The sequence below is a fragment of the Sinohyriopsis cumingii genome, chromosome 17 (genome assembly GCF_028554795.1).
Source record: "Sinohyriopsis cumingii isolate HCF-2022 chromosome 17, ASM2855479v2, whole genome shotgun sequence".
Taxonomy (NCBI): Eukaryota; Metazoa; Mollusca; class Bivalvia; order Unionida; family Unionidae; genus Sinohyriopsis; species Sinohyriopsis cumingii.
This window is the reverse complement of record NC_142977.1, coordinates 8,496,828-8,516,062: the sequence shown is the minus strand read 5'-3', so window position 1 is coordinate 8,516,062 and position 19,235 is coordinate 8,496,828. Positions and strand designations below refer to the sequence as shown.

Genomic DNA, 19,235 nt, shown 5'->3' with positions numbered 1-19,235 from the left:
TTTTTACAATACGAGCTTCACTAATACTTACTTTCCCATTGCTGGCGCAATAATAATTCATCTTCGCCAAACTTAATGCTGCATTTGAAAAAAAAAACGTTTCATTATGGACGACTGCATATCCAAATTTCATAGCATCAGTCTCCGATTTTCAATTTCATTATCATATTCAGTGTTAAGATTGTAACAACAGCTTCATTTGAGAGCGTTGGATCTATCTTTTAAAATTTCGGATTTTAAATCGGAACAATCTGACAAATATTGAGAATTAGCAGTGTTTTACGAAACTTTTACTGAAACCTCTAGGCCACTGGATAGTATAAAAAATAACTCAGAAACCTAGGTCAATTGTTGTCAAATATGAAGAAAATCCCAAGGACACAAGTCACCTGAATTTACTGTAAACACAAAGCTGAAAATTACACTTAGACGTCTCCACGTTGCATCATTCTTGTTTACTCTAAAATTCCCCCACTGTTTATGATACTGTTATGAAATATTGCACACCTTGATCCAAGATTTCATGACCTGTGATTTCAAATTTTGTCAGTAAATTTAAGACAAACAGACTTAGCTGTGAGTCATTCATGCCAAAAAGGTAGGGTACAAAGCACGCGCATAGCGAAAGTGAGATGCATACTTTCCAGATTGTATTTTTCCCACTTGTTTGAATCCAAAGAAACATACTCACAAATCCAGTTTAGGAAAACGGTCGTAGAGGACCTACTACCAGTTTAAGTTACAAATAAATTCTTTCTTTTTCTTGGAAACATTCACAGAGTACGAAGTCACGATTAATATATTGAAATTATATCACCCCCCAAAACCAATGCCAATAAATGACATTTCAAAGGTAACTGCATGACTAATTCTGCTTGCCAATACTGTAAATACAATGAAGAATGAAGTATCGTTATGTAAATAAAACATAGACTTTAGACTTCAAACAAGTATAAGCAGCATATATGTCCTATAAGAGCACACTAAATTTCATGACTATAGAAAGCAAACTAACAAGATAAAGATGTATTACACTCAATGACCACTTACATTATTTAGATATAATTGTATGGATAATGGGGCTTTTAAACACAAAGCTGTATATTGACGCTTTCGAAAAACAGCATTTGTCATAAATTTATTTATTGGTCTGGTAAAAACGCAACAAAACATTAATACAGTATCGACATCTTAAAAAATAAAGGATAGGACTGCAACGGTATAAGGACTGAACGAATTGCACGCATAAATCAGAGTATTAGGTCGTATGTGATACGTATTTTGGGTGATCATGTACAAATGCAACATTATCTAGAAAGTAATGGTTCAAACGTTTTCTACATAGTGATACGATAATTAATATGTATAGCATAATATGTTGCAATATAATTTATAAATGTCCCCTGATTATTTTAAAATATTTGGCTAGAATGAATCATGTTTAATATCAATCAAATGCGAACGTTCTTCAATACGTTCATTAATGAGTTTATTCTCTGCAATTGTATAAATTATGTCAATGTTAAAAACAAAAAGAATAAGTAAACTTGCTTTTTCAAAACGTAAATTACACTGCAAGCAAAGACGTTATATTGTAAAGAATTGTTTATCTGTTTAAAGTTATATAAATAGATTATATATCAAAATGCCTGGTATTTGTAGCCATATGTGTCATAATTGTTGGTTGCCTTTTTCATATTCAAGGTTATTATTCATAATCAGTCGTTTGAGGTATTGTTCAAGACTTTTAGTCAACCCATTTTACTATGAATGATAACAGAAAACCCTTATGTTGCTTGTTTAGTTAAGTGAAAACAATTTGACTATATTTTGAAGATTATTGTACGTGTATTAATGTATAAATATGTTGAACCAACGTTGCCGTTGCAACTACGGCCTATTGTTTAAGGTTTTGCAAACATTTGCTACCTATAGATCAAGGGTTGATGCCAACCTAACAATAGTTATAAAACAAATAGAAATTGCTACACCATTTTCTTTGAATAGTGGCGCTGAAAAGTTCCGTAAGGTTTTGTTGTCTTTAATTGTTACATTTAGTTTTTGTTTCTATGCCTATTAAGTAACCGACTATATGTGGGATTTATATTTAAAGCCATTTAAGTCCATATTTTTTCATTCACAATGTCCTTCTTATATTACCCATCTCTTTGTGCCACAAACCAAGATCTTCTTCTCGATAATATTGTTCTTTTGAAAAATTAGCTACACCACCATCATTCAGATAACCTTTCTGATTCGGTCTAGTGTTGTACCAAACATCATACATTAAATGGACTATACCTCATTTTTGTATGATCATTTATTGAAGCATAAATTCTAACAACCTGTTTCTTAAATTGCCCATTTATCTGGTATTATTTTCATTTTCTCCTCTGCAGCTGTCGCATTTTTGTGCAAGATCGTGATGATGATGGCACCATCTTCATGATGACAGAAAAATAATACAAACATGAATTAGAAGGTAGTATAAAAAATGAAACACAAATGAAGATAGGTAGTAAACAATTTCCTGAAAAGGAGTTAGATCAAATTAAAGAAAAAGATAGACAAATGAGCTAACTTATCCATGTTGTTTTCAGATAACACAAAAGGAATGACGAATATAATTAAAAATATTATTTTTTCTCACAATTAAAATTACAGAAATAGTCTAAAGCAGATTACATCTCAGCAAACGTCATTAGATTATTTATTTTTGTTTTGTTGCTGTTTTCCCTTCAAGGATTGGATAACCAAACTGCGCATTTATTAATGGGCTAACAATTTAAACGACACGAATTATCAAAAGTAAAAATATGATATAAATATAATGGAAATACTGTACAAAATTTACTTTTTAATATTAAATGTGAGATATCTGTATATTAATAGAATACACCACGCACACAAGCATTCAGTTAGCACAGTAAGATACAGATGTTCATCAACACGATATTTGACTTCAGAATATATTCGCCACCTAAAATAATTATAATTTTTTTAGATAATGTGTTATTTATTCATAATTATTGGCGATGGCCCTGGTTTGACTATCAAATATTAGATATGACACTACTAGACAAAGAAATTAAGTTATAGAATTAAACTGTGCATTTAATATATATATATATATATATATAAACTAAACAGTTTCTAATCAATATATCACAGAAGGGGCTACTTAAAATTGAGAACGAACCATACTATATTGATAATAGGAGGACGATGAACTTATGTGCACAAGATCTATTTACCAACATATCATTTACACTACCATGTGATTAGCAAGGTTTATACATAGTTAATGTCGCTGAATGAACCTTGTAAGAAAGATATCAAAAGTATTACGACACATAAAACCATGATTGAGATACGAGCTTCAGAAAGATACTTTGACAACAAAAATAAGTCTGGAGAGGTTCAGTACTGTTCAATCATGAGAGAACAATTAAATAACGACTTAAATAAAACAAAATGAAGAAATATAAAAAATTTAACATTTTATTAGATATTTGTAAAAATTAACTACCACACTTAGAATAATATATAACATGTTTACAATAATATTTAAAAGACGAACAAAAAGTAATCAGCATAAATAAGAAGAAAAAAACAAACTCACGAGGAGATATAAGTGCTGCGAAAGTACGATCAGATTTATCAAAACAACGTAAACTAAAACTTTAAAAACAGCATGATTTAATAAATCTCAAAACGATATATATGCTGGAGTGCAAAAGGTGTTTAAATAGAGAGAAAATTAGATGAAGGTCAATAACTACCTGATCTAAACCGGTTTGGTAAAAAAAAAAATAAAATTGTCGAATTAAGTACAAAACAACGTAAGCGACTAATTATCGATTGTAATGCTATATGACAAAATTTAAATCAAAACAATGGAAATTATTGGCATCAGATAAAAAACTTTAGTGTTTTCGTGAATAGCTGGATGCAAACAAAATCAGATCTAATAAAAGCATTAACTACAGAAACACGGATCTTGTACAATAATACTTTGTCTGTTAAATATTATCAAATGTTTCAACAATCTTAATACAATATACAATTATCATGACACATTATTAGCAACATTTTGTAATGAACAAACTGGACCTACCGTGCTGTTTAAGTGTCTGCGCAAAACATTACCATTGTCTATTCCAGTCTATAGTAAATTATTTCCCATTATGTTCTTGACTTCGGTGATAAACCGCTGTGAGTCATTGTACATTCGGACCTGCTTTGTGGTCAGATACGCACTTTTACTGCTGTAAATATTATCACTTTTCTTAGTCACTGTTGCGCAGAAGAGTGAGACAGCGCCCAAGTTTCAATTTTGGAGTATGTTTGTCCAATCGTTGACATTTCACATTGCCTTGTATCACACGACGAAATATATCCGATATTAACTTGGGAAAAAACATATGCACGAACAAACTAATTAACAACGAGCAGCAATTATACAAAATTAACATAAAAACGTGGTCTATACTAAGGATTCCATGCTTGAATTGTGGGTTGGCTGTCCTTACGTTTGGTTTGGAATTTTCATTCCACATATTATACAATTATAAAAATGTAACTTATTTATATACAATGTAAGGACAGAATGTAGAATCGTCCATTCAGACACAGATTTCTGCCCTTTCTTTACCCTTAATGCCAATTTGCACTATCATTTCTTCACAATAATGCATTATTCAAATACTTGCTAGCCTTATTATTCAGTACTAACACGAGAGAGCTTTCTATACGTTTTGTATTTCATTTCGTCGAGAGTATTTACCAGTGTGATTTTGCAAATACGTACCTAGTTGAATACTTTACGACATCTAAAACCATGACGCCATCTTCATTTTATTCGTTTTATACTACTGCCTGTTATGCAGGGAGATTTAGATATGTATGAACCACGTAGCTGTTCGATGCATGAGCTGAAGAATGTATCTGTGATGAATGAAAAATAAACTCACAGTATTGCCAGGAGTAACATTATTAAGTGTTAGATGGATGGGACAATATTTTTCTGCATCGGAGGTAAGCGTAATATCTAATAAAATGACGTATCATTTAACTTATGTAACTACATTTATTGTGTCAGAGCTTAAAAGCAGTTAATGCAATATTGCGAATGAATCGGAGGCAGTTGTCCGCTAACTGTTTTTATGGTGAATTAAATACAATATACTAGCATTTGATAATAAAGTATATATTACATAACTAATGGGGGAATTTCTGGTTGCTAGAATCCATACGTTAGGTAGTGTGCATTCGTTATTCATTTATATTAAACTCAAGGTTAATGCTTTTATTGTTTTGAATAATTGGGTTATGTGACAAAATCGCGTTTCATTATGAGTATATTTTTATTTCTTACTTTTTTAATATTGATACATACATTTTTATGCTAATACATTTTGCAAGCAAAACGACAACAACAAAAAAGATTAGAAAATATACATGAGTATTGCTCTCTCGTATAATTATCTACAATGTATTGCATGGATCAAAATTGCGCTTAGGTTTTACCAACAGTATATGTTGTCAGATTTGACAACTAACCATAACGCTGCCCAAAAATAATTACCTAGACGTTGTACAGCACTTTCGTGTAATGTTTGTGAATTGTAGGTTATCTTTAAATGTCATATGTTAAATTATATATAACTAGCGACATAGCGCAAAAAACGTTTACACACCTAAAATGTTTCAAATATATTCGATACTGTATCAAATTTAAATGGAAGAATCAATGTTATGTTTTTACATTCTGATATTTCAAGCCCAGTGCGGTGTGAATATAGCTGGGCTACATTGCGTACGGTTACTTAGTGTGCATGATTTTTAGTAATGAAAAGGATGAATTAGGAAACACCGAGCAAGTTCAAAAATAACTTGTTGATCTCAAATTATTTTCCTGTCAGCAAAGCATCGTTCAATATAGACTTAAAAGAAGATTGTGGAAAGCATATATTTTTCTCCAAAGGAAAAGAATGACACTTCACTTCAGAGAAAGATTTTCAGCTGAGTTGCTTTCATGTATCACGTGTACCAAGGAGTAGATCGACAACGAGGAACTTGTCTGAGCAGTATGTTCAAATCACTCTTTCGTCCCGTCGCACTGATTGCCTACCTAGGATTTCATGCATTAAAATGATTCGTATCGAAAGGAAAACAGCTGATACAGAATATTATGACCAGTAACGATGGTGACGTGAAGATAAATAACTGTGTTGACTCAGGCAGAGGACGAACTGTTTGTACCTGTTCTAAAACCACAGTTCTACTCGATATATAAGCTGAAATAAGTCCGAAGAATTAACGCAGCGTCAAAATATAGAAAACCCACATACAAGAAAAAAGGACCAATGTTCTATTTTTTGTATTGCATTTATTACATCTCGAGATCAATGTTCTCCATATCCTTTGTCATCAGGAACAATGAGAGCAGAGAATGTCACATTAATGTAAAGGAAAAGAAATATTTGTAGTTTCAGTGTAATTCGTATGGACGAGGGTACACTAAATATTAGTAAAAATAAAACTATTCTTGATTTATTTATTATTGCAGATAGTAATAATAGTAGTTCCAGCAGGAGTACTTGTGGTAGCAGTAGCTTTTAAAAATTTTCATTTTGTTTTATTTCCCAAGTTTAGGCTAGATTCTTGTATGTGAGCAGGGCCGTCAGAAACACGCGGGCCTCTCCTAGTCCTTGTTAAAATAAAATTCTTTTATAAAATTAAAAGTGTTTTTCGGCCTGGTCTCCTTTACTGGCCCGTGCCCCGTGTATATATCCCCGGTTGTCCCCCCCCCCGTTGTTGGCCGTGTCCGTGATATATGGGTCTTGAAATTATAATCGAAGAAAACGAATCCAAATAAATCACGAATCTAGTTCGATATACTGACGTCGTCGTTGTCCTTATTGTATGTGATGCAGCTAATGATGATGGCTGGGGATTGGGAGGCAAGGCAGTGTGTGTTCTCCTGGACTTTGCCAAAGATATTTATTATAACGCTGCATGTCTTTAAGGATTGTATATGTTTAAGAATAAACTTTAGTAATCATTACATTTCTGTTTCTTTTTAATTGTGAACATTGGATAAAAAGGATGTGTTTGTTGTATTAACGAATGTTTGTGATACAACAGTTTAAATATATTTTATTTTACATAAGTTTGTATACGTATGATGTTGGATAGAAAAGGCTTGTATTTCCTTGTACAAATCTCCGTGTGAATTTCCGTCATATTTCCGTGTTCGATCCATCATTATCTTTTGTTTATAATGGCGGGTGTTCAATTTTAACTGGGTGTATCAATGACCAACTCAAATTTGCCCTTTACCTGGCCCTCCATTTTTGCATATGGGTGTTTGATAGTCAAGGTGAATGATGGAAGATAATGAAATGTTTTGCTTCAAGAATCTAAACATGCAAGAGAGATAAAATAAAAGAAAGGTTTATATAGATGTCCCTTGTTTCGGATTAACGCCACTTCTCAACGCATGATGGGCTACACATGGTGCGCCTTATATGCAGAATTATGCAAATACATATTAGGATAGGACATTTTTATTGTGTTTATGTGCAGTAGTTTATATTAACCAAAGTACAAAATGGACTAGAATATGCCATCATTATAACAGGATATATTTGTGTGCCAGAAGCATATTTCTGATATTACTCATTTATTTCAATTTATAGCACGAACAATAATTTTTACAAAGGCAATATCAGCTATAAGCATATTTATATCATTGAACAGGCAACACCAACATCTTGCCTATGGTGACAGTTGTGAATCCCTACTGGATTAAGATGGGAACAGCTGAATAGGCTGCTCTCTCCTCCAGTGCAGCTAAGACTACTAAGCCATATAGAACCATTTCCATCGGGCACATAGGTATTTTGTATGGTCCAGCCGTTTCTGCAAGTTCAAATTAGGAGGAATAAATCAATGCTACAAAGAAATGAGCTTCATATCATAAGACAACTATCTTTAAACTATATATTTTATTTATATTTCCATTCACATGTGCAAACCAACTATATATATATATATATATATATATATATATATATATATATATATATATATATATATATATTACACGCCATTGTCGCGAACGAAACTTGTGAAATATTATAGTTAACGCCTTAGACAACTGAGCAAAAGCCTGTAAAAGTAAACGCTGCAACTCTAAAATGTATACGCTAAATACGAGTGTACGAATATGTTTTAGTCCTGCATAAAATTAGGTTTAAGGACTTAACAATCTAAGTCGCATATCAAAGGTGTACAATGCGCAAGTTTCCAAGGTTTAGTCTCCTATCAACGCTATCAGTAGACTTGGACTTATTAAAACAGATAAGATTTGCAATGACTAAGACTTAGTAAGGCTTTTGAAAAAGATGAAGTTAAAGAAAGCCAGAGGATATCAGCAGCGTATGGATCATACTATCCTTCGATTCCACTTGCCACAAACCTTTTACTTCAAAGTTCGTCGGATCAGATTCATTAACAAAAAAAACGATTTGTCAAAAGCAAAGACAAATGTAAACACACTGATAAGGGTAATACATGAAACAGAATTAGAAGCCACTATGACACATATTATGCAAGATAAATTTCAAAAAAATATATGACAGTCAATAATCTTGCGATATCCCCGAGCTCTTCATTTAGTCGCCAACCACAATTGCCGAACTGAACACTCACTGAAATCCTGTGAGATGCTACAGATTGAGCCTTAAGAGAGGTGACCCCAGCGACATATTTCTTATTAGGTAGACAATACCGCGGCGTAGGTTTGAAAAAATGGGTCAGGAAGCACACCATATGCAATGAAAATGTGACTTTCTGGAGCATTCTTCCTCAAAAGAATATAATAAGTACATAGCTCTAGCTACATTTTGTCTTTTAAAAATGCTCTGTTTTTAAGGCTTTTCTTTGGGTTGATAGTTGTGTATGTGCTATTTATGTATGTGTGTTGGGAGGACAACCCTAAATTGCCTGAGAGCGGCAAAATCACAAAGTCATGAAACCAATGAATAACACAAAACTCAGGACTCCTACTGGAAATGAATACCGAAATATGAATTTGTTTTAAAATTTATTTGGCTAAGATTGTTTATCTTTCGGTACAATATTTCTCATTTACTTACTTAACTACCTTTTCAAAGCATACCTTTAATGGGATCTGTTGTTCAGTACTTATTGTTTTTGCTGCTTTTGGGTAGCGACAGTGTTCAGTATTCATCATTTACTTCCTTCGTTTTTAGCTTGGAATTAGATTAAGACAAGGTATTTCCTCAGTAGGAATAACACACATTGATTCAGAATAACGTACCTGTCTTTTTCTGTTTAATTGCTACTATTAACCGCAACGCAGGTATTTGAAATATAAACAGTTTGATACTGATTCTCATCTCATTTCTTTACTTCGTCATTTAATATTATTTATAAAATGAATGCACAAAAAACCAGAAAAAACTAGGACAATTTATGTATTTGGCTATTTCATCCAAATATGTAAATAGTCCTGGTTTCTTCTGAGTTCTAGCATTTAGTTTATCTATTTGGGCTGGGTGGGGTGTCTGTTGTTCCTTCTGCGGATGATAAACATGAGTACATTGGTGAGTTGGGAAATTCATGGACTTAGGCCGACTAGATATGAGTGCACACCAAACGTCATCTTCTTATATACGATGTTAGTAGTGTAATGCAAGTTATCTGCACATAGATATATAAAAACACGTATGTATTTAACATTTAACATTTCAGCTTCCATCCTGTGTAACATAGCAGTTTGTAAAACATAATACTTTCTATCATGAACTCCGAGATGTAAATATTATAACACAATGAATGGCACGATAGTAACATGATCAATCAAAATACTCCTACTCCCAGAGAGAATATCAGCATGTTTTAAGACATCCCCATGATGGCTCTCAAAACAAAACATTCCGTAAAAAATACAAATCAAAATAATTCCAAAATCATTTTTAAGCTAGAAAGATTAACTGATTTATTTGGACGAAACTATACCTGTTGCGATATTATGCCAAATATAACATTAAGATCTGTAATATAGGAAATGATTTTTTTTGTAAGTCATGGACATTATTATATGTGTCTGGTAAATGTAACACAAAGAATCAACTCCACTATTCCTAACACAACATGTGTCTTAGAGAAAAACCCGATTACCCACCAGGAACAGGGTATATAACTTTGCTAAATATATAGGGCACACTTATAAAATCGGATTAAGGGATATTCTATAACCTCGTGTTTTGCTAGGTGAGTTTACTGCAGATAAGGCCGGAAGAAGTATTGATACGCATGCTCGATGTCAATGCACTTCTCACGTAGCTTCCAATGAATGATCAGAGGTAAAAAAGATGACCGTTATGCAGATCAGTAATTGATTGAGATTACTACGTCTTTTAGCATACAATGAGAACAAGTAACAGTCGGATGTACACACATCAATTTTTTCGCATTGTAACGAGCAAAAGAATGAGGCCTAACTTCTCATTGTTTTGCTAATAGGCCGGAAGCGTGTGTCGGTCTTTTTCACAATATTTAAAAGAGAAAGAAACATCGGTAGCGTACAATGGCCCGGTAGAGAGAACAAATGGCTATATGGTTTTAACACTATGCATCCAAATTCACTCAAGTTATGTCCATTTACAAGATTTTGTGATTCTGCACATTAACACGTCTTTGGGCAGTACCAATAGGAATTTCAAATACGTATTTGTTTCACAACTACTATTCCAGCCATAATAATTTCTAGCGCATGATTGCGCCAACATTGCTACATGAGACGATGCCTACAGACTTCCTTCCTTATTACCTTGGATCCAATACCATCAAAATGGTCATTATTATACGTTGATCTATCTTACTGTAATAGCATCACGAGTTACGTGCATCGATAGCTTAGGACGTGAGTGGTCATTTACTGTCGTCTTGCCAACAAGGAATATCCCCTTTGAGGAACATCCTTAATTACCTTAAATAGTCTTGCTTGATCTTCATCCTGCTTAAATCAATTTGTTTGCTCAGCAATCTTGGTATAAAACAGTGGACAGATATAATCGTTCCCAACTGGTTATATGTCGCTGTTACACATGACTACCCAGCAACATACTTTTATACAATGTTTGCATCAGATTTAGCGACTGCTAATCATGTCATTTACTGTTGGCAACTGATTTTGATAACAATTTTATCCACGCCTCTAATTGTGGTATACTCACCAAACAAAGTAATTACTTTCTAAACTAAGGAAACCGAATATAAGTATGTCAAAATGAAACAAATTAAAATACAAAAATATGATTTTGCATCCTATTAGAATACGACATGTAGTAAACTTAATTAAATCTGATAAGATAATTTTTGGGACCTTTGGTATATTAAGAATAAAGATTATACGCCTATGGTACCTCCCGAGGTGACGCTGAAAGTTAAATTCCCAGACCTTTCCGAGACTCCAAACGTCCTCGGTGCCATTTCTCTTTTCGTGCAGATGTATATGCCCGCCCCCTCTAAATATCACTGGTGTTCTTTGATCAATCTTGCGAATGGGTTAGTATGAGTTTCCTCTGTTAACATGGACCTAATGTTTAAAGGATCGGTAACTTTCCAACCTAGTATAAATACATTTTGTGTGAGTGAAACACGTTGTTAAGTCAAGATGGTCAACATGGTCTTATTGATTCCAGTGTGCAGTTAACTTGTTCAATTATACTACCTTCTGTGTACTGAATAATTGTGGCACGGATTCTTCTGGTGCTCAAACGTTTGTTCTTCTAATGAGACACCAGACATGCACATAACTTACATGATCACGACGCAGAGAAATGAGAACACCGTATCGGCAACAAATTCTTCCAACACGTTATGGGCATATATCGATGTATATTTGTATTGAACAGCAATCCTTAAGTATTGGTTTTGTCAGGTCAATCGTGATTTTGCGACTGCAATGTCAGGAATGGATTTTGAGTATGTTTAAATCTCAACTGCGTGGCACCGACATCCTATTTTGGATCCAAATCATCAATGGAAGCTGCATCTATTGTTTATTTGCATGACTTGTTTATCATTTGAAAACATAGGATGTGTGTCGTGCGCAATAGCTGTGACAGATTCAAATCAATATTCATAACAAATGTACATCTTCGAGGTCTATAGCTCTCTAGATCTCTGCTTCGCAAGCACAACAACAAGATGTGTTTTACTAGCAATGCAAGACAGACGCGAACATACTTCACATAATAAACAAGAACTAGCAGATCGTTTCTCTTAGCAAATTTAATTCCTTTGCATTGTTATTGCTCGCGTAGGCAAGAGTGCCAGTTCTTTTATATTATCTTTTTGCTCAATGTTCTTAACACATGTATCGATGTACGTAATAACTGGATTAAAGACGCCTACCTATACTGCCACATGTGTAAGGATTATTTCAGATCCTTATATGCCCCGTTTTATTCATCTTCCCAGGCAAAGACCTTTCCCTTCTCTGCACGACAATGACGAGGCGTAACAGATCATGTTTCACTCTTCTATGTTGAGAATTAATTGAAATACTATCTATGGAGATTATGTGAATCATGAAAACGTTATTCTTGGCAGAAGATATGTACCTATTTGCTTTAAAATTCAGTCTGATAGATCAAAAACATGTCTTATATTATTAAAATAATTCTTCAGGAAAGAAAGAATAAAAACAATAGCAGCTTCTAAGACACCAGCAATATTTCCCATTGCACCCCGGCTGGATTACATCCACGTGGCAGAAGAGATGGGATTCTGGTCTTGTAGCAAATTCTTTCTTTGGACGATACATGTTATATTTCCACTTGCCACTATACAGAACGCAGATTGATGGTAGAAGACAATACGGTCCGAATATTCGATCAAGCGAGTGTTCAATGAAAAGTAAAGAGTATATGTCTGTAATGGTTGCATAATCGTACATTCAGCACAAAACCGTTAGTGCTGTTATTGTTTGGTGCATAAAAGGACTTTGTCAGACCAGAGGAATGAAGATAGTAATATTGCATTTTCCTAGGCATATCCTGCACTTGTTTGTCTGCCTTCTCCTGCAAAAGGTGGAATGTATGGTTGATGGGTTCTAGGGATATATTGCACAATTGCACCATATCTCAGGGCAGAAATATAAATAGCATAATCTATGCTACGGAAAGACTGAGTTTGCGCCCATCACTGAATCTCGTTCGGCAAAGAAATTACATACTTGTCGACTATTTTGCCTAGAACCAAGTGTTTCAATGAACCTCTTCAAACTGCAAATTAAACTTATTTCATTTAGCCTTCTGGTATGCACACCAAAACTTTAATCGGTGTCATGTGACTATATAATCGATTAATTCCGTATTTACCATCTTACCACTTGACCTGCCACATTTGTTCCTACAAAAGGTGCAACGGGTTATCGATAAATAACTATCCCAATTCGACAGCAGGCAATGTTGTTTTTGAACTACTTTATGTAAATCTGGATGTAACCACATGTGAACATAATTAATAACACAAAACTCATATCTTAGTCTGATACAGTCTGGATACAAATATAAACTCTCCGGTGGGTATTAAACCCATATTCTATCAAACTATACAGGCTGTTCTTGCAAGCAGACACTGCTCAGTGTTGCTAAGCATTGTATCACGCAGCAATCAGTTAATTACTATTTCTGATAAATAATTTGTCCAGCTTACCGTTGTGGCAACATGATATTGACCTGTTCTACCAAGTGCACACTCATATTATCGTGGCGCCCATACTGCCAGACTATCCAATATAACCTGGTACACTGACTAATACTGCCAGGCGCATTACCTTATTAACAGTGCGGCCGTATGATCACACTAATGGATATTACTTCCCGGCGATTCACCTTATCATCATTGCGTCATTAGTTGCGCGCATCGATAGTCACAAATCAAAGATAGAAGTGGTCATTTCAGGGCAACCTTGCCAAAATAACTGACACCGACATTATCTGGGCAGAACATATGCATCACATTCAGTGATTGATAAATAAAGCATTTTCAGCGCGCATGTATAAAGTTGAGAAATATTGACATTACATCATAGTTATACTTTTCCGTAATTAAATCCCAAGCGAAATAACATATATTGAGTGAGATGCAAATATAAATAGCGTTAAATAGCGGAACGAAATGAGCAAAATGACTATACTACGACCCACTTTATAAGAGCCATAATTGTCCTGGGAGATGATAATGCTAAACCCTGCTGAAAAGAACCCCAATTTTACTGTTATGCATATTTGATTTAATGTATATTTGATTTGATTACCTGTTTGTTTGTTGGTTGTACTGTTTATTATTCCATTACATGTTATTTTAATGTAATTTTATTTACTGGGATTTGACATTTTCCAGAAATTAGTTTGACCTGACTTTTTTTTTCGGAAACACCTGCTATTATAATTTCGTATCTTAATGCTGACCTACTTTTTGATACAGAATTAGTAAGAGTTGAAGCAAACAACTTCCTTTTTATTTATTTTTATTCATTCTTAATGTGTGATTAATAAAGCGAAATCGAGGATGTGCTTGGATGTAAAGCTTCTAACTTATTCCACAAAGTGATCACGTGACCCTCATACGAGAATCTGTTTTGCGTCTTAAATTATTTTATAACCTTTCCCTATAGATGTCAAGGTGTAAATTCTTTTGGGACCAGTCTGAGTTGAAATTCTATTCACTGGAATTATTAATTCTTATCCCTGGAAATATTTAAGTGCACAAGCAGAATTATTGGACAAAGACTTTATTGAAATTGTATTCGGAATTCCGACACTGGAATGATCTTTTATGTGGTTCAGCAAAGAACAGTAGACACATCAGTGCTACACTGACTATAGCATACGTCATCGCCTTTCATTTTAGATTTCATCGGGACTCAAACTCAGATTCATTAGAACATTTTATCACTAGGACTTCTAATTATTCATTCTTTAATTATTCTTCGATTATTTTTGGAGTCGATTCTTAAAAACGTGAGCTCTTTTTCTTGTTTTTATCCTTTTCCTCGAGGGAAATAAAATATTTGTTAAATTTTACAAAGCTTGCTGTCTTCACTTTTTTGTTGTTACTGTTTATGAGATCTTTAACACGTAACAGTACACATTCATTCCTACCGTAAATGTATGCTATTTGATGCATTGTTGCAATACACATGCAATGATACACAAAATTATGACTCGGTTTGTTATATAATTAATATTCAGAAGAAAAAAAATAATTGCAAATTAGCACATGTGATTTATGGGCGTACTTGTAAAATAAAAACACTAACACAAAACAAAAACACCAAACAAAAGATCTAGATCACATAAATGATGAAAGGGCCTTAGTCTACGGTCCTGCTGTTAGAGGAAGCTTGCGGAAAAGAATTGCTAAACTGTGCCAAGTATGTTAACTCTCTTCTATGGCTAACGAAATCGGTGGCCCTTTTCTTGTGTACCCCGATCTTTAGAAGAGATATTACTCATACTTACTGTCTACTTGTTATGCTTGTATATGCTTGTTTATGTCAATATCAATGCTTACACTTAAATCTCACAACCTTTGAAGAATTTGCTTGTGCGTTATATTATGTTTGAGTACGTATCGTTATTGTAAGTCATTTTAACAAAGGATTTTCTACAGACCCCACTAGTTACTCCGACTCGTTCACCGATGGGTTGATGCTAATTATGGACGTCAGTACTAATCATTGTTCATTTTAAAAATAAATGCAACGGTTACTTTAGACAATTGTCTCCTCATGGACTTTAAACTATAGGTACTTATTAATCTATGACTGCATACTCGTGTACAGAAGGAAGGAGACACCATAAATAACAAGAATTCCACTTAGAAAAAGATAATAAATATCAAGTATTGGAGTACGATCTAAGAGATATGGAATCATGTCCTCAAAATAAGACACACTACTGTAATATGCACGAACCAATACCTACTATCTTTCATAAATACTTACCTCTACAGTCACATAACTATGAAATGCTCTGAACAATGTAATATAATATACTGATAAGTTTTGTTCATATAAGACGGAAGCAATAGTCAGCTTCTATAGTCATGTGAGGGGTATTTAAAATGTTTTGAAGCTGATTAAGCTTTGGAATGAAGTTTTTATTTTTATTTTCGACTAGTACGTCAGGGCACCCCTCAAAATATTCCCACGTGCATGCATCTTTACATACATTCTCAGTCAGGTCATCCGAAACAAGAAATGCCATTTTGATTTTGTATCTACGTTTTGGAATGACGTTCATCAAGTGGAATACTCCATTTGCAGTTGCTTGGCTGCCTTCAAATAGTCTGCCAACCAGTTAATCATTGTTATCTGGTTTCATTCAAAAGTCATATGGGGCTAAATCAGATTTGTTTAGAGAACGGTGTAGATTTGGATGTGTACTCCTTCGGAAAGTATGCAAAGACGGCGGATTTATGCTCAAGTGCGTTGTCATGGAGTAATCGGATACCTGTGGTACCTGTTGGCAGATGAATGTTCGGTGGTGTTCCGCAATTGTTTGAAGCAATTTGGAGTCATTTATATATCTGCTAGCAGAACAATGCACATATACATGGATGACCGGGTCTTTTCATCTAAAATAATTTATATAAAGCTCTCTTGAATATGTGACTACGATGAGTTATTTGTTTCCTATTCGAATTTTTTCTGAGTCAAACTTTCCTATATTTGCTCTTGAGTACAAAAGAGTGAATCCAGTTTCTTCACGAGCATAAATCTCATTATTTAACAGACGTCACGAAATGCGGGATCTACTTTGCACAAACGTTTCTGAAGTTGTCTTGCTTTATTAATATAGAGGAAGAATAATGTTTATGATAACATACTATCTTTGAATACCGAACGTCGTAATTTACAGCAATAAACTCCCGCCTAACATTAACAGAAAACGTACTTCCGCAAGATGACTCCTCATTCATGGATTCGCTACTATTTTCTAAACGACGAAACCAACTGAGAATTGTAGGATATGACGAAGTCTATCAGAGTCGATATCAGTTGGAATGTCTCAGAAGAAGTTCTCGGTTTTACAGTAAGCGTTTGCTCACTATAGAATCGTTCGTCTTCTCATACATGTTTAGGTTACTGTTATTTGGCTACGTTACGGGATATACGCTTGTAACTGTAGCCAATTGGCGTGCTGAACGTGCATCTGCCAATCACTTAATAAAACAATATTTTGTCTACCTAATTAATTCACTTCCATATAATCACAGATGGCACGAGAACATGCAGATCAAGCAAATCGTTATGGCTGGGACCTCCCGTGCCTTGGCAACAATTGTCAGGTAAGGTCAAAGGGCTAACAGTGACAAGAATAAAATCCTTTTCTAGGTTTTCATATACAATATCAGTGACACGCTAGGTTTTGCGGGTCAATCGGAGTCGTGTGGCCGGGCGATAGTGAGCAGAAAAGGATAAGGATGCGACGGGCCCCCAAGGACGAAGTGAGCTTATCCAAGTGACCCTTGGTATGAGACACAATATGAAGTTCATGTGGCATGGCAAGTGTGAGATATGACGGGAATTCATCTACCCCAGTCCCACGTACAGACTACTTTTTTCTGAGGAGATAACTATTAAAGCTCGGCAGGCAGCAATGGTGCTCTGAGTCCCTTGATGTAGATATCTATGACCGACTGTTTGATATAGTCGGGGTTATGCAAGATGAAGTGGTAGATGGGGTAGAGTAAGTTTTAGACTTGGGGCTAACCTTCATCCTAAAATCAACAATTTGGTCGCAGTCAATGAAGCTCTTCATCTCGTGGTAGGCGCAGGGCACATTTTTTGGCAGCGTAGTTCATAGAGGTCGCCGAGGATCATACTCACCTCGCTGACTCCAGGTAAGACATCATTGTTCTGCGATTATTGTTGTTCTGCCGCGTATTGACCTGATCGGCTACGAATAAGTGCATGACCACGGCTAATCCATGCTGTGTCAAGATCTGAATGGAAAGCTGGATATTGGCCGTTCTGCTGGTTGCCCGTGGCTATGGCCTGAAAGGACACGGTACTCTCTCTTTCTCGTGTGAAGTTAGTAACTGCCGGGTTCCACATGTCACGATTTCGGAAGTCGTAAACATATGAGTGCATGTCAGATATACTGCCGTTGAATGCACGTTTGCCTTCATACCGATGGTGGGTTCGTGCACGTCCAGAAAGGATGTCATCGTGGGTGTCATTAAAAGAACAACAATGGCGCATCCTTGAACCCATAACTAAGTTATCAATAAGGGAGAGTGGTGCATCCAGTGTTACTAGGTATGCGACCTTATCGACTAGCCTCTGTCATCACGTCTCGCAAGCAAGGCTGCATGTTGTAGTTGCCGGCAGTTTCAACCTGGACTCGTCATCCCTTCCTTTACAGCAGCCCTCTTGCTCGCGGAACACACTTTCGCCAGGGTACTAACAAACGTTGTGGTGATAGTGATGTCGCTTTTGTGTAGTAGCATTTCATTCCAATTTTCCAGGGTGTTGGAAGAGTCCACCTCGGCTGTATGTGCGAGTCTTTACTTGTGACCAACCCTTGAAGTCCTGGTTCAAGCATGACTGTAATGAACAGCTTATTCTGTATACCTTTCTTGTCAATCTCTTGACTGAGGATCTCTATAATGCCACGGATCGTGTCTTTGAGTATCTGCGATATACTCATTTGGATGTCTGATCGGCAATATTTCTACGTGATCAACTGGGATGTAACTGTCCGTAACTTACCAGCTGGTTTCGTGCGCTGAACGAGAGGGGGTAGAATTACACATGGTTCGACACTTCTATGCGAATGTCGTGGCCTCCAGGGTTGAGTCTTTCGCAGCAATAGGCTGTCGTTTGGCAGACTATAACATTTTTGATGGTTCAACAGCTGTCTTGGCGTTGGCTTAGCTGCCAAACATACAGATCAACGCCTGGCTCAATGGTTGGCGGATCCCTACATCTTCGTTGGTTCCTCGGTAGTGACGAGGGCTGGCAAGGGTCATCTTAGAGCTATTGCTGGCTTCAACGACACCTTTGTAGCTGGATAGAGCTTTGACGTGCTGCAATACTGAAAACCAAATAAGCAAACGCTAAAGCTTATATATATATATATATATATATATATATATATATATATATATATATATATATA

General features: G+C 35.2%; 1 protein-coding gene across 3 annotated transcripts in view; it reads right to left on the bottom strand.

Annotated features, from left to right (window-relative positions):
• Positions 1 to 7,702: 7,702 nt before the first annotated feature.
• The window catches only part of LOC149777711 (properdin-like), an 84,018-nt gene continuing 72,485 nt past the window's right edge, over positions 7,703 to 19,235 (bottom strand). For 2 of the 3 annotated variants that reach the window (XM_089938763.1, XM_089938765.1), the window contains one exon: positions 7,704 to 7,926. In XM_089938763.1, coding sequence (XP_089794889.1) covers positions 7,749 to 7,926 — 178 coding nt within the window. In that variant the 3' untranslated portion in view covers positions 7,704 to 7,748. Of the gene's footprint in view, positions 7,927 to 19,235 lie in introns of all 3 variants that reach the window. The other variant, XM_089938764.1, reaches the window with a different exon arrangement.